Genomic DNA, 21,917 nt, shown 5'->3' with positions numbered 1-21,917 from the left:
TGAAAACTTTGTGTCATCTCCATAGCAACAGCAACTAAAGTAACTAGAAACTCCAAGCCGTTTGGTGATTGGAGAGAAAATGGAACAGAGGACACGCAGCACTCAGTGTGATCTCCCCCTTCAACTTTCACAGAAACTCTTAAATGACTGAAACACAGCTGTGGCGCATCAGTGCTCCTCTCTACTTCGTATCTGGTTCTTTAAAGGAAGGCGAGGACTGATAGTTTACTTAAAAACAAGACAAAACTATAAGAGATGTGAGATTTCTGCAACAGGTGGGGATGGAAGTCTACAGCTTTAAGCCTCATGCTTTTAAAGCTTCAGGAGGAGGAAGTCAGGAGCTCTGTGAATGTGCGTGTTTTTAAATATAAAATCTGACTGAAATTAAAATTTAACTTAGACAGTGCTTTAAACCTGCGTTCTCTATAATGACCAGCAGGGGTCGACTCCCTGAAGTCTCATCTACATCAGAGTAAAGTGGAAAATAAAGCAGTCTGCTTTAGCTTGTGCGACTTTGTGACTGACAGCACTGAATCACTCCTGTTGCATTACTGTAAATCAAAGTGTGCACTTTCCCACAATGAGAGACTCGTGCTCACGACAGTCTGACAGCATCTAAACATTAAAGCCGTCCCTCTTGGTTGAGCTGTAATGTTAGACGCACACTTCTCAGGGTTGGTGGAACTGCTCACGTTAGGTTTGGGAATTTTTCTTCCAAGTAACTGCCTCGTGAACTTTAAGAGAGACATTGCTGCTGAGTTTTTCAAACATGTGGTTTGCTGCTTTGATTACCATGGAGTGTGAACTGTTTACTTACATTATATTAAAGTGAAGGATCACTACTGCAGAGCAGTCCAAAGGTAAACAGATTGAACTTTAATTCTGGAGTGAAATGTCCCTTTAAGAAAGAACAAGTTGAAATGCAGTTTAAAATAACAAGAACTGCAGACTGAACTTATTTGGATCAGAGTTTTTAATCCTCTTGAGCTAAAAGGCAAAAAATGGGGGAAAAAAATGTCTCAGTTCCTGACCAACAATACGAGACATGTAAACATTAAAGATGGTTGAAAATAATTCCAGAAAAATAGAAAGCGAGACAAAGAAAAATGGAAAATTAAAACCGTTAAAAACATTTCTTTGGTTGCACGTTTCCACTTAACAAAGCGTGACATCAGCACTGTAAACAGCAACTAGGCAGTTCTGTACTAAGGAAAAAGATGAATACAAGACGCCACCATAAAGAGTTTTAAAGATTATAATTAGCCCGCCCCCCCCCGAAAAAAAGAAACACCTTTTAAAGCAATATTGTGCCCGCTCCTGCCCTAAAGGACAATCACACCATTCAGAAATGTTCCCGCTGCATGAAACGATCTCACTGCCTAAACCCGTTACATTCAAAATCACATTTATACAGTAATCTGCTCGTATCTGAATCAAGTATTAAACATCCAGCCACAAGGACACACCAAACATTTCCCCTTCCAGAAAACAATCACACCGTCTCACTCACTCCACAGAGATAAGTAGCTTCTTTCCTTCAAGTCTCATTAATCTGCGAGGATAAATATAAATAGACTTAATGTACACCAAGATAAATATGCTCAGGAGGAAGAAAGGAGGTGCGGAAAGTGCAAAGTGCTCCTCCGTCTTTGTGCAGTGAGTTTGCATGGCGTCGGTGCAGTGTGTCAGCCCGGCTCCTCCTCCTCCTCCATCACAGTGTGTGTTTGACGGCCGTCAAAGGCTCACGTTTGTTCTGCAGGTTCTGCTGCAGCTCTCTGAACAGATGGTCCCGCTCCTCAGCATCCAAAAGGATTTGCTTTAAAAAGAAGAGCACTCATAAGTACAGCGAGTTCATTGTTAGTTCTGTACTCCTCCTACTGCGAACAACAACACTGAAGACAACTTAACCAAGAAGTAATATTTGAATTCAAGTGGCAAGCAAAAAACAAAAACCACCTGTCTGAGCTTAACGATTCTTCTCGCGGTTTGGAAACACGAACAAAGGTTCATAAGTTCGAGAAGTTCCTAAATTAGTGCAGTGTTTCCATACTTTCTGTGATATTTTGATCAAAACAAAGCCTAAAGAACGCAACAAAGAACAGATTCTTTACTGCAGTCGTGTGAGGAGTCTATCAGCAGCAGATGTAAGCAGCAGTGCTTTCCACTACAAGTCTTAGGCCCTGTATCAGGTGCTCTGTCTTCACATACATGACAGCAAGGATATACACAAACACTGGCACTCACTCACTTATTATTTGCCCAACAATAAATATTAAAGAAACATCAAGTATCGGTATTATTATCAAAGAGAGGAGATGGGGCACTGAAAGAGTCCTGAACAGAAATCTATGGGTGGATTCAACAAACATGGCCTCCAATCAAGCTGCCAGGTGCATAAAGTGGTTCAGCACTCTCATTGGCTGAGCAAAAACGCTGACAGTGTTGGTACTGAGCTGTTAATGAAGCTCAAATGTTCTGAGACACTGGCATGTGCAGCACAAGTGCATCTTCCTGGGGATGAAAAGCTTTTTAATATTTATTTTGACACAGATGCAAAATATTTTAAAGCTTTTGTTATTATTTGAGGCGTTCAGAGTAGCTGCCTAAAATGCTGCAGAGTGGCACGAATTGCTTCTTTACCTCGATGAGTTTGTCCCTCTTCTCCAGGCTGTCCCTGAGTCTCCTCTCGCCCCGCTCTCTGTCCTCCCTGTCGTTCTGCAGCGCTCGGTCCACCTCCTTCTTCTCCTTCTCCTTCTCCCTCAGCTCCTGCCGAGCGTCTCTGAGCTGAGCCGTCAGGGAGGACACCGTCCGACTGTGACTCTCCTGCTGACTCTGGTGAAAAAGCAGAATGAACGGCTCAGATTTGTTGTGGCTGTGATGTGGAACTTTAGGGTCACAAACCGGAGGCAGCTTATGGCGATGATTTCATTTTAAATTTCAGTGTGGTTTTCCAGCCAGCACTGATTAGAAGCAATTTCTAAAAAACGAAGCACCACATTGTTTTGGAAGAGCAGCATTTTTACTGGTTAGATTATTAAGTTATTCCATTTTTTAAATTTCCTGTCATTTCTGTAAATCACTTGCTCTAACCTGTAGGAAAGGTACATTCAAAAGAAGTTTAACCGCTCGATCAGAGAAGCTAGGACTTAATTATCTTTCACATTATTTTTGATACATTAAAAGTTTACAATTTAATATTTTTCCCTGTATTTTCAAAAGTTTGTCTTATAATCTATTATAAACTATGAATGTGTGTTTGAATGCAGACTTATTAGGTAAAAGTGGAAATTCATCACAAACTCAGCGGCTTTTTGCTTTTTCAGTTTTCTAATTAACTTGAAATAATTAACTCTTCTGGCCGGGCTAATCTCCCACCTGCACCATGTCCTGGTATTCCTGCAGGGTCGTTGTAAGCTTGGTGACCTCCTGGCACAAGGTGGCGCTGCTTTCCTCTTGATCCTTCAACATAGCTGCCAGTTCAGCCCCGCCCCCTCCTGACTGCTGGCCAATCACAGAATCTGAGAGAGCCTGGAAGAAAATGACACGTTTCTACTTACTGAAGTCAGTATTTACTGACAAACCTCAGCTTAGCTGTACAGAGGGAGGAATGCAGAGTTCATCCAGTCACACAGAGAAAAAAAACCCCACATGTCATATCCTAATAATACGAGAGACATGGCACTAAAAAGATCCTGACTTTAAATCTGGGGGAGAATACAGAAACATAAAAATGCTGATAGAAGTAAAACTTGCAGGGGAACCTTTCTAACTAGTTTTAATCACATCTGACTGATGCTCCTCATAGAAGCAGCTTTGGTTATTAGTCAAAGTTAACTCAGATAACTGCCCACCAGTGCATGGAGGCATTGCCCAGCGTTTCCCGGGGACTAAATAAGCACACAGACAGGCTCATAATTATACTGTTAGCACACTAATGACTGGTGGGTGTGTTTGTGTTCATGTGCATGTGCATGCTAAATACAGGCGAAGCTTTTTCATTATAGTGATTAAATTCAATAAATTCAATTCATAATCTAATTCTAACCCAGAGAAACCAATCTAGCTCACTTTCTAGATTTGCTGATGCTACTGCAGGTTCATTCTGTCTGTGCACAATGACTTCCTGTCTAGTGCCAGGCTGTTCCTGTCTCTCTGCATAAAGCTCCAACAAACCTTCAATAAAGAGATGTGAGATTTGCTCTCAAAGCACTGAAGCATCAGCAGACTACAGCGAGCCTCAACAGTTAAGGAGGGCGCGGCTACTTTAGGGGTTTTTCTGCCCTGCTTCTGTGAGTGCTGTGCAAAAACATTTATATATCTCGTGTTTTACGGCCACAGGACAGTAAAAGGAGAAGCTTCAGAGAGGTTTGTTTGGCTGCAGGTGTATTACCTCCATCCCTTTCTCCAGTTGCTCTTTGAAGGTGCGGATGAGAGCCTCCTTCTCCTGCAGGACAGCAGTGAGGGCCCCGTCTCTCTGCCTCCACAATTCCCTCTCTTTCTCCACCTCCTTCAGCAGTTGCTCCTTCTCTCCCAGAGCCACCCGCAGGTCCTGAGTCAAAAACAGAGAGCTTCAAGTACATGTAGCACGACTAAAGTGCTGAGCGTGCGGTTGTGTTTTGCGTTTAATTGAGAGTATTTGAATTAAATAAAGTAACCAAATAAACAGATCAGTATGTGTGCAATGTATGAATGAGCATGCCTGCAAAATAAACAGCATGAGAGGAGCTGACAGGATTGTTTTATATTCCCCGAGTTGTCCTGCATCTCTAACCTCGTATCAAAAAGAAATAGAGGCACAGCCAAACAGGAGACCACCCGTGTGGCAGTGTGTGGTCTTACACTGATGATGTCCTGGTTGCACTGCAGCACAGTGTTGAGGGTGTCCAAGTCTCTCTCTCGGTCTCGTCCAGCCTTCTTCAGAGCCTCGATCTCGTTCTCCATGCTCTTCTCTTTTTCAGTTATTTCAGACCTCAGAGCCTCCAGCGCAGCCTGAAGATCAGAAAATGAAACAATCAGCTTATTGACAGAAAATAAACATAATTTTGAACTCAATAAAAAGTGTCCATCACAGTACTTCCACCCTTTCAGGGACAAGAGAGCTCAGTTTGCTGACTATCAGCAAAAATGTGCCTGCTTGTGCCGACAACCGCCGTGCTTCAGTGAGCGGGTAACATGTGTCATCATAAGCAGAGCAAGCTTTGCTATAATGTCAACAATCAGCATGAGAATGACAGACAGCACAGCTCTAACCTTGTTGTCAGAGATAATCTCTCTCAAGTTCTCAGTCAGCTTGTTGGCCAGCTCAGTCCCTGCTCCCTCCTCCACACACAGCCTGCTGATCAGACTCGTGCACTCCTGGAAGACAGGAAATATCTGTCTGTGAACACATTCGTGATCAGGGAAGACATTTTACCTGCATTTTCTGGATGTTAAATGATTGAAATCCTTTCTAAACGAGGATTACAGCGAGCTTTTAAAGCAAAATACTACAGAGAGCTACAATACCCAGAGGCAATGACTTGATATGGATGCAAGTGAGAAGCAGGTACACGGACATGCTCAAATCTGTTTAAAACCACAACTCTCAGTGTTCAAGTGTAAAGAAGGCAGAGGTGTGGATCAACACAAAATGAAGTATAATGCTGAAAATGTCAGTATTATGTTGGTTCTGCTGCTTTTACAGGACATGGTTCTCCTTTTGTAGCATATATTTACTGTCTTACTCAGTGGTTTCTGCATTAAACGGCTGAGGTAAGCAGACTTTCTTTGAGTGTTAGATGTAAAAATATAAAGTATGTGCATATTTTAAATGGAAGAGTTTCAGATTCAGATAAAGTTGGCAAAGAGAAAGTAAGCTGGAGCCAGAAGCTTGTTAGCCCAGCATAAAGACTGGAATAGAGAGAAAGAGCCAGTGTAAAGCTAGAGACGTGCAGTCTCTGTCCACAAGCACATGTAAAACCAACTAATTATATCATCATATTATCATTGTCCACATAAAATACTAAAACGATTAAAAGATTGTAACTGAAAAGCTCCATCCTATTACATTATCCTTAACCATAAATGTCAATATTTTCTTTAATAGTCTCCATGATCCTCCAGTAACCTTCAGGTAAGAAAAACTTTCTGCTAGGTGAGCCCGGTTTTGTTTTGTGTTTTTGTGAGTCCACAAATTTTCCTGCTGTTAATCATCAACATGACAAGTAGCTACAAACACCGGCAGTCGTGATGAAAGCTTTCTCCGATCACTCCTGAACACACAGATTTGGCACTGCCACTTTAAACGTACAGCAGCGTCACAGAAAAACAACATTCCAGAGAGCTTTCGAGTCGGAGCCTCAGCAGCAGCAGCTCGAGCTGCCGTAACGCTTTCCACCTCACCCACCTGGATCAGACGCTCGCGGCTGTGCAGGGAGAGGCCGAGGCTCTGCAGCAGGGAGCTGCCAGCCTCCTTCTCCTGGACCAGCTGGAGGAAAGAGAAAAAACAGCTTCATTCAAAAGCCACAGAGAAGCCATGGAACAGCTCAGACTCCAGTACCTCATCAGAGAGTTTAAAGACGACCATTTCCATTATTGATAATTTTTTTGTGCGTTTGAAATGGTATTGGCTCAGAGTTTACCTACTTTTATAAAATAATTTTAAAAAAGAGAAGCCAATTTTCTTATTTGAGAACTTAAACGCATTAAATATTTGAAGTATTTACTTAATAGGAAACTAATAATAATTACAAAATTTATTTTCTACAGAGTAATCCCTGAAAATTCTCAGCATTGTTTAAACAGTGATTACAACTATTCCAACCTGCTGTGTGATAACTCATAAAACATTTAATAAATATATTTAAATATGCTCAGAATAAGCACTTTAGTCCTTTTTATTATTTCATTTCTGTAAGGATCCATTTAATTTAATACTTGGCAGCTTTGTTTTGGGTTTTTTTGCAAATCCCCAAAACTTAGAAATTAAATACCAAATTTTCCAAAGAGAAAAAAGCTCTTCATTTGTTGATCTGTAACCACCCAACACTGCTTTAAAACTGAAAAGTTTCAATATAATGTGATGAAGAGGCCATGAGAAAATAGGTGGCTGTTGTGACTGTATTCATTTATGTTTCAGTTCAGCCCATTTCTTACAGTTACAAGCCAGAAGCAGCAGGAGGCAGTTTTCAGCTTTTTAATGGAACATAAAAAAAAGCATTCATCTGTTCATGAGGAAAATTCTTCCCTCAAGAGCTGCTGGAGATCAAAGAAAGCTAAAAGAGAGCGAGTACTGAATTTAAAAACATCAGTTTCCTGGAAAGAGAACAAAAACAAAATAAACTGTAACTGCTCGGGGATAAATTAGTAACTTAAATGTCAGTTACTGCACGTTTAAACCTGCTGCTGTTTTCAGAGATTTCACATTAATTATTAATAATGTTCACCATGTGAACACAGCAGCCTCGCTGTGACAGGTCATGAGGCCGGTTAATGATATCCTATCATAAGACTACCGAGCCCGGGGCAAACTCCACCGGTCGGGGAAGATTCCAGTGTGTTTGTGTTGTGCGTGTCTTTATGTGCACCTGAAAATGAGGAAATGTAGACACACCCTGCACAGATACAAAACCAACCACCCAACCTCCATTCCTTTCATAATGCTATATTTGTACTCGGTCAACACTCGCAGGGTGGCTCACGGAGCTGTTTGGACATGTGACAGAGGAGCTGCTGTGTCACTCTGCTGTAATAAACCTGTTTTTCTTCTTAGAAATAAAAGGCTGGAGACATTTACCTCGTGTGACAGTGGATAAAAATAACTCTGTGGTAATAAATAAATATCTCTTAAATCACAATATCAGCAGCATCTCCGTTCAGTTTACCCTTCAAGCTAGTCTAGATACCAGTACTTAGTAAATCTGGCCTTTGGACTACCGAAGCCTAGAATGAGATGTTTTCACCTCCCACCTGGCTTTGCTTTTGCTTTCACATCCACAAGAGAAATGATGGCAATCAGAAAACTGTGTGATGCCACTGTGACATTACCCACTGTGACATCCCAATCTGAAGCTGCACCTTTTAAATTTTGACTGTTGCCATCTTTTTGTTTGTTTTTTTCAACTCAGACATTATGAATTTCAAAGACACCGATGACCCACTTCATCATCCATTTGAATTAAAGTAGGACCATGTTACGGTCCTACCATAATTTATCAAATGAACATGATGCTGCGTTATAAAGGACTATCAAATTAGCGTGTCAGATCAATGAGGTCACAAATTGAGTGAGAAGTAGGACAGTTTTCTTACAGGCCCTGCCGACCAGTTTTTCAAACTGAAAACTGGATTCATTTTATTATTCAACATCTAAAGAACAAACTGAAAGCTTACAGGGGCCCAGTCTTGTGATCCGTTGACTTCCACTTGTTTGCTTCTCCCATGTTTCAGCTCAGCCTCCAGGGTCCTGATGTGGGATGCAGCTTGGTCAAGTTGGCCTTTTAGGTGCCGGATACCATGATGAACTCTATCAGTAGTCTTCTAAAATAAAATAAAAAAGCCTCACAATAAACACGGTGTGGGCTATTATGCAATACACAAAGAAAAGTAACGCGTGTAATTCTAATCATGTTGGACGTTTGGACAAGCTGCAGCTGTTCCTGGATAAACTATTGCAGCCACGGTCAATATTTATAGCTACTAGCACACATGGCAACTGCTCAAAGTTCATCCAGGCCTGCATGATCTTCTACAGCACACTCACCTCTCGGTGAAGAGGCATGAACTCGTCCCTCAGCAATGTTAGGACATCCCCATTCTCTTCATCCGTTTCATCCCCTCCGTTCTCCACATCCCTAAAGTTCAGCACCCTGGTCACTGTGGGTGATGCAGTCTCCTCGATTTTTCCCAGGTACCTCCCATCCCTTTTGCCCAGAACAGGGATTTTACTTCCTGATGGCGAACTGACCGGCTTCCCTCCAATACTTCTCAGCTCTCTCAGCATGAAGTTGACTGACTGATCACTTGCTGAATCAAAGGGGTCATTCCCGTCCAGAGAATCAAGAGACTGAATGGACTCCGTGTGGGAAGGAGCTCGTAACGAGAGACTGGACCCTGCCAGGGAGGCTGGGCTGGAGTTGACGGATGGCACCCTCTGCCAGTGGAGGGGCACGCTCTGGGATCTATCCTGGGACAACGGGGAGAAGGGCTGGAAAGGCATGTGACGAGGAACCCCACAAACTGACTCGTAATCAGAGTCGGAAACCCGTAAGGAATCGCAACCTTCGCACCCCTTCCCTTTTCTGCATCTTTTCCCCGTTCTGATAAAATACGGACACGTGTCCCACTTCTCTGACCAGCACTCATACTCTGAAAGCGCCATATTCTCCTTGAGCATCTCCCTGTAGCCTTCCTTCTCCACCTCTCCTTCCTCCTCGCTGGTGCTGCTCCTGCTCTGAAAGTCCTGCAGATGCCTGTGGCAGTAGTTTTGGCGCACCCACTGTCTGATTTTATCCCTCTCATGCGTCAGCTTCTGAAGGCGCTCAGACGAAAGCACCCTCACCCTGGCTATGACCGTGTCAAACTTGAACACGCGTTCTAGCAGGCACACGCATTTGCCACATACAAACTCCCCCTGCCCGCCGCCCCGTGGTACAGACTGCCCCAGTATGTGGGTCAACACCGTGAGCAGATCCACGCTCTTGGAGGGGGAGCTCACGGACATCAGGGACTTGGAGAGAGAAACGGAGGAACCAAGAGATAACGTGCTGCCTGTGAAGAGAAACAAAATGTTTACTTTTACATTATTACAATATGTTAAGCATTTTTTAAGCTCTATACTCACCCCAGGAGCTGCTCTGTGATGACTGGGACCGGCTCCCTCCTCTCAACGACCCTGTTGGGGTCTGAGGCTGACCAGTTTTCTTATTCTGGCCCCCAAACAGCCACCGCCGTTGGTTTCCCTGGAGAGCTCCGCCACATATTTGGCACTGGTCCTTTTTACTTCTGGAGGACATCTTGGACAGACGGATGGATGGACTTCTTCCCCTTGTTGTCCAATAGATGAGGAAACTGTAAATTAAAGCAGAATTTAGCTCAAATGTTTCATACAGACACTGATGGAAATTCTCATCATTTACTACTGACGGCCTGGTGTTGTGAACACTGTATGATCAATATTAGGCAGAACAAAGTTTGCTTTTGAACTACACACATAAGCTGGATCCATTTCCTTTTTGGCCTGGAGGGCAAAAATTCCAAGATTTTCAAACACAATTTTGGATTTTGATTGATCAGACCACAGGAAGCTTTTACTTCCACCCACTCCATCACAAACGAGGCCCAGAGAGGGCTGCTGGGGTTCTGGCCTCTTTTTGTTTTCTTTTGTTTTGCTTGGTGGAGTTTTAACTTCCATTTATGGTTCCAGCACTGGTCTGTTGTAAGCCCACAAAGTGATTTCCACTACAGAACCATGTGTGTTTTAATGTAATTGCAGCTTGAGGATCCAAACATAACACACATTAGTATTTTTCCCAGTCTTGTTCCTTGTGTAGAGAAGTTTTTTCTCTATTCTCCAATTCTTTATTTGATATATATCATTTTTACACATCTCAACATTTCTGGAAACAGGGTTGTGCATTTTTATGATGTTTGGATTTACATAACGAGGAGACGCTCAAGCTGGTTTCTTTGTGTCAACAGAAAATATATTATGTTAGTGTACTTTGAGGGCTCTGCAGATTACCGTCTTCTTCTTTGGCTTCCTCCTCTGTCACACCCTCTGCTTGTCCTCCATCACTACATCCATAAATGCCTGGCAGCTCATCTTCAACATCCTTTCTCCATCATATCCACCATCCCTCCCGTGCACATGTCTAAGCCACCTCAGCCTCGTCTCTCTAACTTTGTTTCAAAAATGCTCGACCTGAGCCGTCGCTCCCAATGACAACTTTAACACCTTCAACTCCGCCACCAGCTCAGCGCCACCGTCTCACAGCAGGTCTCCCTACCATATCGTAAAACCTTCCCTTTCTCTCTGCCTGCTATCCTTCAGTCACAAATCACCCTGACGCCCGTCTCCACCCACTCCACCCTGCCTGCATTCTCAACAACAGGTATTTAAACAGCTACTTTTATTGTCTCTGCTCCTTGCATGTTCACCACACCACCTAAATCCCGCTCCTTCACACACGTATTCGGTTTTGGTTCAATTGACCTTCACTCCTCTTCTGTCCACAGCATACCTCCACCTACTCCAACTACAGGTCACAGTGTTGTCTGACAACATGATGCAGAGACTTCTGCCTTACCTCACCTGTCAACCTTTGACCCTCTCTTCTCTATGCTTCTCCATCAACACTCTCAAAGTAAACATCAGGTGTGTGGAGCTCTTTCTCAGAATGAAGCCGCACTGATGCTCACTGTTCCTCACCTCTCTTCTTAACCTAGCTTCAACAATTCTTTCCCATATCTCTAGTGTGTGGCTCATCATCTTCATCCTTCTGTTACTACAACTTTGCACATCAACCTTATTGTTGAAATGGATGAGTAGATCCAAGATTCTGTTGAACAATCTGATTAGAAACTTAACTGCTGTCTCTGACATCACCATAGCTCCACAGGTTTGTCATCGGGGCAAACCACCTTTACACTCTTCATAGCTGCCCTCACTTTCTTTTAATCCTCTGCACTTCCTCATTCTCTAGCTTTCCTCCATCCATCCTAGTAACCCTCCTCTCTTTCTCCTTTTCTTCAGTCATCAGCTCCTCAAAGTACTTCTTCCATCTTCCTAGCACACTCTCTTAGAATGTTATGAAAGCTCCATCTCTATTCTGAATCACTCTAGCCTGCTGCACATCCTTTCTAGCTTGACTTCTCTGCCTAGCCAACCATTACAAGTCCTTATCTCCTTCCTTAGTGTTCAGCCTCAAACAAAACTTACTTTTCCTTTGCTGTACACTTAGCTTTTTAGTACTTCTGTCTACAGACTTCATCTCCCTGACTATACCATTTTTTCGTCGAATACCTTCTTGTACTTCCTCATTCCACCACCAAGTCTTCTTGTCCTCAGCCCTCTGCCCAGAGGATAGGCCAAAGAAACTTCTGCTGTGCTTCCTCAGTCATTTGGTAACTCTTTCCTATCACCCAGGGCCTGTGCCAGCTCCACACTGAATCATCTTCCACCATTTAATCCTTGCCTCTGCCTTCATTTGCTTTCTCTTCTTCATTTTCAAAGCCATCCTACAGCCTGCAGACACCCAATCCTGCCCAGCTACATTCTGTCTTTCCGACTGTTCCTTTTGCATAAGATATACTCCCCCACTGTTGCATAAAGCCTTCTGTCTTGATGAAATGTTCACTTTAGCCATGTCCAGCCTTTTGGCACAAACTACTACCATCACCATACCTACCAACACCTATTCATCTACAAGTTCACTCCAATCGTCATTCTTCCCCTGGGGATCCTCCCTGCAGATTACAGTATGTTGATCTAGTTCCACTATCACAGTGGCATACTAGCTTACTGAGAAGGTAATGAATTTCTTCTGGTACAACATTCATCATAGGCAACAGTGTTCCTGACTTAAAGTTTAAATGGATGGCTGAGAATTGTCTGTATTTTCCAGCTGCCTTCACACTTAGCACGACTCGTTCTGACATTATCAGCAGCCTGACTGGTGCTCTGATTTACAGCTTTCTGTTCCCTCCGTGGATGTTTTGAGCCCTGTGCTGTCTGCAGCTACAGGCTGTTTACAGTAGCTCCCCACAGGGCGGGACACGTCGACCTTGAGCCACGCTGACAGTGAAGTGCAGCCAGACTGTCGATGAATGAATCTGTCTTTCCAGCTTTCAGTCCCTCCGAGCGGCTTTCGCCCTTCGAAGGGCGCTCAGCTGTTTTAAACCCCAGCCTGTCCCGTCCCACAACATGTTTCCAAAAAGGAAACCCATCCCCATCTAGTGGAAAACATTTCAACTCCGTCTATCTGCCTCTATTTTAAGCTACCGAGGTCTAGAGATTGAACGTGAAAGCAGCGTAGTTGATCCAGCACGAGACAAATCCACGGGGAAGTTTTCGAATCGGTGTCAACTTACGCTGAAAGTCCTGCGGGCCTCTCAGAGGGAGGAAGGTTTGAAAGAGCCGGCGGAAAGCTTCATGGTCGCGACAGAAAGAAAGAAGCAGGAGACACAAAAGATTTCCAACCAGAAAAATCTCCACCGGGAACTGAGCCGGAGCTGCGTTGCAACACACCGGAGAGGAGGAGGAGAGGTGGGTGTCACCTTAGTGACGTCACCGTCATACCTGTTAAAGAGCAACAGCTGGAGCGAGTCAGTAAAGATCGTTACTGCTCTCGTGTGGCTCTGCGCTGACTCGTAGGCCCACTACCACGCCTGCTTTCACTAATGTAATGAGACACGCAATCGGCCTTTCTGTTATGGAAGCTTTTTTAATTTTCGCATTATGTACTTTTCATATGAAAAGTAGGCTACATAATGCTAAAATTAATTTTTTTTTTTTTTAAAAAAATGTGTTTTTATTTATATATTTAAGTAGTAGTAGTAGTGTTACACAATAAGTCGATGTAAAATCATTAATTATTACAGATCCACTTCTTGACTCTGACCTTTTTAGTAATTCAGCTGCAGGGTCAAATACTAAGTCATTTTTATGCTATTTTGTCACATAGAATCTAATCTGGATGTAAGAAATAATTATGAGGGGGAAAACTGCGTATGGAAGATTAAATATATTGAATTTTTTCCTATAAAAATGAAATGAAATGAAAAATATATTAGCTAATCACAATTTAAAGTGAGACTGTGAATCAGTAACCCTTGTTGGAGAAAATGAATTGGATTAAGTGATTGATCACACTCCACCATGACGCTTTAATCTAATCATGAGTGAAGTGTCAGCAGTGGGACAAACTGTATGTAAAATCTAAGCCAGGTCAAAGAGCCGGTTTAGATTTTCACTGCTGTTTAACTAGAAAATATGTTGACTTACAATAACGACTTCAACTAGACGCTGGAGAAAAGTTTGGCAGAAGCATTATTTGCTGGTTTACATTCAAAAGTAATTAAGTCTCTATTCTTATGAGCAAAGCTAAATTTGACAATCGTAGGTAGCATCATAAATCTGCAGTTAAAGTCACAGAGAAGCATGAAAATATGAGAAATTTCTGAGAATGCATTTTAGAAAAAAGTTCATATAATAAAGTCATTCAGGTCATTAGCTGGACTGTACAGTCTGGGGGAACCAGACCAAGCATTGCAGAGATGCAAGTTTTCATGAAATATGTTAATGCAATAATGAAATACACCTCATGAAGAGGAAAATAGGAAATAGCTTTGATATAAATACATTGTTATAAATTACAATACAGTTCCACCAGAGGGCACTGAGTGATTAATCAGGAGCTCAGCTATGCATACAGCCGATTCTTCACCACCACGGGTGTGATACTGACAGCAAGCACACAGTGGACAGGAAGTCTCATTTAGTTATACTCTGTACTCCTGAGTATACTACTTCCTCTCTCCTTGTATATCTTGCTCACCTCCTGCCCTTACACCGCCATCTGAAGGTGCACGGAGCGGAAGTGAGGATGTACAGAATGAGAAATGAGAGCAGCAGCTACGCCCAATATTCAAGACATTTCCATTAAGGACTTCTCAAGGTACAAAAAAGGATCACAAAGTTTTGGCTGTGTACAAAATGCACTTTCTGTGAATCAGACAAAAACAACAGTTTAAAAGATGTTTCATAGATAGTTATTATCAACACTGATCAGTGGAAAACGTTAAAACATTAAATAAGATGGCTTATAAAGAGATAGTTCATCATAACCTGAAAGCTGATTATAAATGCAACTTATACACTTATATAAGCAAATCATGTTAATAAAATAAAAACCTTTTTAAAAATTTACAGCAGTCAGTTGTGCAGTATGAATAGTGCAGTAAGCACAAATCCTGCACATTTGCACAGACAGGAGTTAAATCATTGTTTTCTTTGATTGCACAAAAAGTTTTCACATGTGGACGGACGTCCACGGTTTTACTGTTGGAGAGTTTTTATGTGAGCCACTTCTCCATGCAGTTCCTGAACACTGTGAAGTTGGAGTGCCAGGTTGTGTGCTTCACCCCCGAATGAACACACGTCACCAAGTCGCCACGTTGGTCCAGCGTCTTCAGCCCAAACGCATCGTTCAGGTAAAACTGAGAGGGCAGAAGAAAATGACATGATTCAAGTTGTGTTTTTGAATGAACACAGTGGAGGGTCTGCAGTGAAAATAGTAGAGATATTAAAAAAATCCAAGTTTAGTTTAACACATTTGCAATAAAATACATTCAGCTAACATTTTATTCTCTACAAGAGAGCAGTCTAACACAGCAGTCCAGCAGGAGGAGCCTTTTTGTGTTGGTCTCTGTAACATCCTTTAGTTTTGAGTTCTTTCTTAAACTTCCTGTGCCTACTTCTGGTTTTCTTTGTGTGCTCATTCTCATTTCTCACATTTGTGCCCCTTCGATCCTCCTACCTGTTTATCCAGAAAACAATCTCATTACTCCATTTTGAAGAACGTCTCGATTCCTAAAACACGTCTGGTGACAGACAACAGAGGAGGCTTGCTGCAGGAGCTACGACTGAAGACGCACAGGCGCGTCCTTTTTCAAAAGCATTTTTTTACCTGTGATGCATGATAGAGGTGTGATACGCTGCTGGAACATGTTGGTGGGAGGAGAACTCCAAAATGAAGTATTCCTACATTTGCAGCATCTGCACAAATTGTATGTTCTGTTCCCTGCCTGACTCCAGCCTCTGCCTTCCTCCTCTTCCTCCTCTGGCTCAGCTTTGAAACCTCTGCACCTAGCTCCACCCGTCTCTCCCTTCATCTCTCCTCAGCAGACTGAGCCACCTTCCTTTCAGCCTCAATTCCACCACCACTCCCTCCCCATCAACCACCCTGAGTATTTTTATTTTGCTAATAAAATGATCTGTTCATCCTTAATTTCCTCCCTTCAACATTTGTGTGTGTGTGTTAAAGAAAATGTGTATAATATCCTGCCACACTTGCATGCTGTGAATGTCACTAAAAGTAGCTCTGCTATGAGATAATAAGATACAGCAGACAAATGATTCAGCTTTGCCACACATCCATCCATCTATTCTCAATTCATAAATAAAACATGGACTGTATAATGCAGCACAACTAAGAAACACCACCAATTTCCACAAAGCTGAATCAACACCTCTGTAACAGACTTAATATTATGTCAGTCATTAAGTGAAAACCTACAGCAGGACTGTGTTTTTAGCTACACCTCAATAAAAATGAAGTGTGTTGTACAGGCAGCACTTCAGTTTGCCACTAACCTCCTGCTTCTGCATTTCTACGACGTTTTCGCTGCTGTCATAGAATCCGAAGTGGCTGCACAGAAAAAAGGAAACAGTTGTTTCAGGTAAAGATGTTTCATAACTTTTACCACAAACTGATCACTTTGCAAACACATCGAAGGCTCTGCTGGTAAAAACGTTGTTGTCTCCAAACCGAGTATCTTTACAGTTTTAGTATAGGATAGGATAGAATAGCCCTTTATTGTCATTGTACATGTATAACGAAATTGTGCGTGCTCCACATAACTGTTCTGGAATAAAGTTTTATTAGCAGACAGCAGGAATAAATAGCAATCAGAAGAAATGTGCACAAACATAAGAGAAAGGCACACATTTGAGAACAAAACAGTTGCAAAGTGCAAAGAAAAGACTTGGTCTGGCCTGAGTGATGAGGGTTACTCTGGCTCAGACCCTGGCTCAGAGCAGTGAGGTGAGTGGGGGGATGAATGGCTCAGGGGGAGGAACTGTTTGTGAGTCTGAAGGTGGGACCTGACTGACCTGAGTGCAACTGAATACAAATATTGTACTTTGAATCCAATATTGAAAAGGACCGACATGCATCTTAAGGTGACCATCACATAAAGTGCTGCTTTGTGGCCCACAAGCAGCAGAATGCACTACAGGAAATTTTGTTCCTCCAAAATTCATGTCAGGATTTTTTCGATTGATTGAAAGCCAACAGAAGGAAATTGATGGGTCACTTTTTTTCAAACAGTCTCGTCAGTGTGACATAATGAGCCACCTCTCATTTATAAAATGTAAATGAAAGAGAACAAAGAGTGTGCGCTGTAAAGCTGATGACAGTGAGACCTTGACTGCCACGGTGTGATGACACCATCATCCGGTCCTCCAATTAGCACCAACTTCTCGATTTGCAGGAAGTTTTCCCTCCACGCTGTGAAAGGAAAAGCCAAAGGCATGAACGTTTGTTTTCGTGCTAACCAGTGCATATGATGACTATACCAGATCCAATACCTTTCATGTCACTGTGAGGTCGTTCACCATTAAGGAGAGGCAGAAAGATGTTGTTCCGCAGGTAGCTGAGTCTTTGGTGAGGGTCTGTGGACAAAATATGTTTTATCTTTCAGTAAATGTGCAGACTGTCTTCAGTTAAATCTGAAGAACTCTTGTTTTCTCACCGTTCCAGTAGTCACAAATAGACACTTTTTGACCGAATTTGTTGTAGCAGATAAAATGCACATTCTTCTTTAAGGTTTTGTGGAATACCTTCTGCAGGTAGTCTGTGTCTGTGGAGTAAGAGGATAAGATCAAGTTCATCTTAAACATCCTGGCGAATAATGAGAAGTGTGTTAAAAAGCTCACATTCTTTAAATGTTGAAGTTTTTAAAAGCTCTCTGACCTCCGTACTGTCCAGCCAGTGGGGATGAAAGTGAAATGAAGGTGTGCACGTTGTGGTTGGGAGTCGTGGAGAGAAGTGCTCGACAAATTAGACCACCTTCATGGAAAAAAAGAGACTAAATATGAGTCTCAGCTTCAGAAATTTCTACCTTAAATTCATCAGTCCTCACTATTATGCAGTTTCTCTATATAACTACTGCGTACTACGATAGAGATGAACCAGCGGCTAGAAGTGGAAGAGTGTGATGTGTCGTATTTTTACCTAAACTTGCTTAAACCTAACCAATGAATAAAAGTTAAAACATGATAACAATAATTAATTTAAAAAATTAAATCAATCACACAGACAAAGTAAAAGCTAAATTCAAAATTCAAAAAGTCCCAGTGGGATATAAACTATTGTCTCCTGGATGAAAATCCTCTAAATTATGACTTTACCACCTCTCCAAACTCTAAATGTGGACCTTCTAAGTCCCCAGAATTGGACCTTTATTTCTCAGTTGTCAGGTGGGCATCAACGCTATAAGACTATGTTTTTGTTATTTTTCTATCAAATCTGTTTTTCTATTAAATGTTTAATTGTACGGCAGGAGCACCTTGTGAAAAGCACAAAAGATGGACACCATCAGGAGCATTTTTCATGACGGAGTTGAAGGACTGCCTGAAGTCTGGGACCTGCTTCCACAGCGGCTGCAGACTCAACAGGTCGTCGTACAAGTCGATCACTGTGACCTCAGTGCCTGGATGCACCTGAGAAGTGCAAAGAAATTGAAGTGGAAGTAAAACTTTTGGCACAATGAGGGGAAACATCAGCTGTCATAAATCTTCAGCCAGGTGCTCGAATGCAGAACTCTTAAGTCAAAACTGATCCTGAGGAAATGAAAGACACAGAGGAACAGAAATCGCTAACTGGAAACCATTTGCTGATTTTCACTTCACTGTTTTGTTTTATCTGATATGTTATCAAGTCCAATATCATTTTAAGTATTTTATTCCTACTTGAAATACAAAATTCTGCCTTGAACCTACAGTAGGATAGAAGCTCTTGATTTGCGTGTTGAACATTTGGTGGATTCAGGTACCGTTGAGGAAATACCAACCAGTTCAATTTACACACAAACAGATTGTTGTTTAACCAGGAAAGACCCACTGAGATTTATAATGTCCTTTACACGGCCAACCTGGACAACAACAGCACTAAAACACATGACACGTAAATCTTTACAGAGCATGAATTTTTATGTTGATCGAGATTATTAACCCTGTCATGCATGAATTATGAAAACCTCGATCCAGATTTTTAAGCATTTTTATTCATCTTTAGGAATTAAACATGAATAAAAACACTTAAGAAAAACTCTGATTGAGGTTGTCATAATTCATGCATGACAGGCTTAAATAAGATTAATTACAATGAAACACGTCATACATCTATAGTAACATAAAAGGACCAGTGGGTGGTGTGGAGTGACACATCAGTGTCCAGTGTAGAGGTTTATGTGCAAGTATGCCATCGACACTGACACAAATACAAGAAAACAGCCTTTGAATAGCTGTCACTGTAGTGACCACTATACATGAACGGGTTAACATATTATTAACATATAAGGTGAACAAAATTGGCCCCAGAATTGATCCCTGGGAAACACCTTCAACCACATCAAGGAAGCAAGAGGTGATGCGTTCAGCATTCACACACTTAGTTCTGTTGGAAAGATCATCTTTGAACCACTCACAGTTTTTGCTTCAATAGCTCATGATCTACAGTGTCAAAAGCCTTGGAAAAGTCCATGAAAAAGGCTGCACAGTGTTTCTGTGCAAAGCCTCAATAAAATCATTTAGTACTTTTAAGGCTGCTTGAACAGACTGAACACGTGATCTAATATCATGACTGATGAGATATTCCTTCCTATTGCTCACTTACAAGAGACACTTTGGGGGCTTTTCATTCGTCTTTGGAAAGGATCAAACAACAGTCGAGCGCACAACTGTAGTTTATATGGTTTTGGATGAATAATAACAAGCATAGAATCATAAGCACATTATCTGCCTGCTGCGGTGACAGAATACAGTCAGAACATCCCGTGCAAAAGATACTCGGAGCAAATCCAGTTTAAAAAGTAATCATTTCAAAGTCTTTTAACTTGAAATGTAAGTCAAAGAAGTAAATCTTTAAGCGTGATCACTGAGTTCTAATAACTAGTACTTAATGATCAGACTTACCCCCTTTTAGCATTGTCCTCTGTCAATCAACAGCTTGGCGGCTGGATCCCAGCATCCATAAGAGTGTGAGTGTTAGTTCGGTTAAAAGCACCTGAAAATGTTTTTAATGCTCAAATAGAACAGGAAAGCTCTGTGTGAGTACCAGTTTATTTATTATTAAAAAAATAAAATAAAATCACTGTTGTGAACTGTAATGTTTGATAAAGTTGGCTTTAGTCGAAAAATATGCAGACTTGTTGCCCCAAAGTTACTGAAAGTCAACCGAGAAAATGATACAAACTTGTTTTGACTGCGTGTGCAAATGAGGACAAGCCTCAAACTTGAAAACACATTTTCATTATTTTATAATAAATATGTAAACATGCTTGTACGCAGTTTTTAGTACCGCTCTAGAGACAACGCAGGAAAACTGGTTTTAAATTTGAACAGCTACTCTGAACATGAACTTGGCCTGGAGACGTTAATCACTGAGCCCGAGTCCTGCGGTCCGTTAATAGCTAAACACTTCCACCAGAAACACATCCCCGAAAAACCAAAGTCTAAACGCAACCGTGGACACAACAGGACCGCCTTAAGACTCTAATATCGAACATTAACAGGCCCGTGAGTCTTTGTGCACATACAAGTTTGCACAAAACACATCAAAGTAAAGACATCACCACAAGCACGAATAATACACCACTTTTAATTCCTGTGGTAAATAAAGCGGCTCTAACGCATTTGGAGCTGTTTTCGAGCCTTGTTGTTCTGCAGCAGAGATATCGCACGCTGTGCGCGGTCCTACCTTCTTTATGAACCTTGACAGGTTCTGGAACTGCTGTGGTCCATCAAAGATGCCATGCACGATGATGACTGGTTTATAGCTGTCCACGCAAACACCTGCGACCACCAGCAGCAGCAGCAGCAGCATCGGGCCACGCGACCCTGCGGCTACCCGTGGACACTTCATCTCCGCCCGGATACAGGTGAGAAGCAGTGCGGGGGGCTGTAGATGATCCCGAGGACTTTGACCTGAGGTGGTGTCGTTAATACGGCCGATGAGGGACTACGGCTCTCTTCATACTGACAACCAACCATACATGAGCGCGAGCTGCTTCCTCTTTATACACATGTATTTTTTCCACAGGCCACATCCGCTTTTACAGAATCACACCCCTTCAACATTCAACGGTCTGAACCCCATCGATAAAGCAAAAGTCTTTTCGACCTTTTACTCACTTATAATTAATTTGAGACAATTAAAAAAATGTTGCATTTTAATAAATGAAAGTTTTTTAATTTATATTTTCATCTGTTAGATGAACTCACAAATACACACAAGGCATACGTTAACATCACGTTGCTGCTCATCTCTTGCTTCTGTTCATGTGTTTGACTTCATGTTACAAGTGACGTGAACGTTTGTTTGTTTAAATTAAAGTTGTCTGTCTTAGCATTAAGTCTGTTGGTGGTGGTGATATTGTGTGTGTTAGACTGTTATTATAATAGCAGGAAGTTGGGGTGGATCAGTGGCTCAGCTAATATAACTTTATATTGACTCATCATGTACCACTTGTAAAAGCCGCGTGTTTTTGTCATGTTTAATTGTGATCAGAAACAATAAGCTTTAAAATTGTTGTCCAACTAAAAGCCAGAACCTAAAGATTTTTGTTTACAATAAAAGAATTGGGAAATTGAGTTCTGGTTGTGAAATATCTCTAAAAATCATAATATGAATTGAAGAAGCTGGAAACATAGATTCGACAAAGACACAGGACAGTACTGTATGTGAGGCTATGCCCGGTGTATTCAACGCCATTTTCTTCGCAGATTCTACTTCTGATAACATGTTATACTTTCCCCTGTTTACTTTTTTCATAGTGTTTTGTCAGAGAATATATACCTTATTTTATGATCTCTTATGAAAGTGGAAAGACAGGCTGACATATGAGATCAGGCAGGACTCTGCAGATGATATTGTGAC

The 21,917-nt window shown here is 41.8% G+C and overlaps 2 protein-coding genes and 1 long non-coding RNA gene across 4 annotated transcripts; 1 reads left to right on the top strand and 2 right to left on the bottom strand.

Annotated features, from left to right (window-relative positions):
• Window positions 1–1,247: 1,247 nt before the first annotated feature.
• Window positions 1,248–13,233, bottom strand: LOC146623538 (uncharacterized). 2 transcript variants are annotated; one of them, XM_085366705.1, is made up of 11 exons: window positions 13,069–13,233; window positions 9,821–10,047; window positions 8,741–9,747; window positions 8,371–8,517; window positions 6,386–6,466; window positions 5,251–5,355; window positions 4,840–4,989; window positions 4,391–4,549; window positions 3,376–3,528; window positions 2,641–2,832; window positions 1,248–1,816 (listed from the first exon to the last, which is right to left on the bottom strand). In XM_085366705.1, exons 2-11 carry the CDS (start codon window positions 9,990–9,992, stop codon window positions 1,712–1,714), a joined length of 2,271 nt encoding a protein of 756 aa, XP_085222831.1. In that variant the 5' UTR covers window positions 9,993–10,047; window positions 13,069–13,233; the 3' UTR covers window positions 1,248–1,711. The 2 variants fall into 2 exon arrangements, with proteins under 2 accessions (XP_085222831.1, XP_085222832.1); XM_085366706.1 differs by having other exon boundaries at window positions 8,371–8,514.
• On the top strand, window positions 13,162–15,972 carry LOC146623537 (uncharacterized). The gene is made up of 3 exons (XR_014906587.1): window positions 13,162–13,243; window positions 15,077–15,189; window positions 15,528–15,972. It is a non-coding gene; the product is annotated as an uncharacterized LOC146623537 (long non-coding RNA).
• On the bottom strand, window positions 15,052–20,903 carry LOC146623536 (lysosomal thioesterase PPT2-like). Its single transcript, XM_085366707.1, has 8 exons — window positions 20,739–20,903; window positions 18,328–18,481; window positions 17,733–17,828; window positions 17,512–17,619; window positions 17,348–17,431; window positions 17,183–17,267; window positions 16,352–16,406; window positions 15,052–15,195 (listed from the first exon to the last, which is right to left on the bottom strand). Exons 1-8 carry the CDS (start codon window positions 20,901–20,903, stop codon window positions 15,052–15,054), a joined length of 891 nt encoding a protein of 296 aa, XP_085222833.1.
• Between the last annotated feature and the right edge of the window lie 1,014 nt (window positions 20,904–21,917).

The sequence above is a fragment of the Diplotaxodon limnothrissa genome, linkage group LG11, assembly GCF_057381915.1.
Source record: "Diplotaxodon limnothrissa isolate DT_005_m linkage group LG11, D_limnothrissa_male_GT1.1, whole genome shotgun sequence".
Taxonomy (NCBI): Eukaryota; Metazoa; Chordata; class Actinopteri; order Cichliformes; family Cichlidae; genus Diplotaxodon; species Diplotaxodon limnothrissa.
Note: the sequence above shows the minus strand (reverse complement) of the source record. Positions and strands in the feature narration are given on the sequence as shown.

Bases quoted from the DNA above. Each gene is read 5' to 3' on its own strand.
- LOC146623538 (XM_085366705.1), bottom strand. From the start codon at position 9,992: ATGTCCTCCAGAAGTAAAAAGGACCAGTGCCAAATATGTGGCGGAGCT. The intron at 4,990-5,250 runs GTTAGAGCTGTG...TCTGATCTTCAG, and splicing joins AGATTATCTCTGACAACAAG to GCTGCGCTGGAGGCTCTGAG. The intron at 1,817-2,640 runs GTAAAGAAGCAA...TTCTTTTTAAAG, and splicing joins AGAGGGACAAACTCATCGAG to CAAATCCTTTTGGATGCTGA.
- LOC146623536 (XM_085366707.1), bottom strand. From the start codon at position 20,903: ATGAAGTGTCCACGGGTAGCCGCAGGGTCGCGTGGCCCGATGCTGCTG. The intron at 17,432-17,511 runs GTGAGAAAACAA...TTTTGTCCACAG, and splicing joins TATTTGTGACTACTGGAACG to ACCCTCACCAAAGACTCAGC. The intron at 16,407-17,182 runs GTCTCACTGTCA...TTTTCTGTGCAG, and splicing joins ATCACACCGTGGCAGTCAAG to CCACTTCGGATTCTATGACA.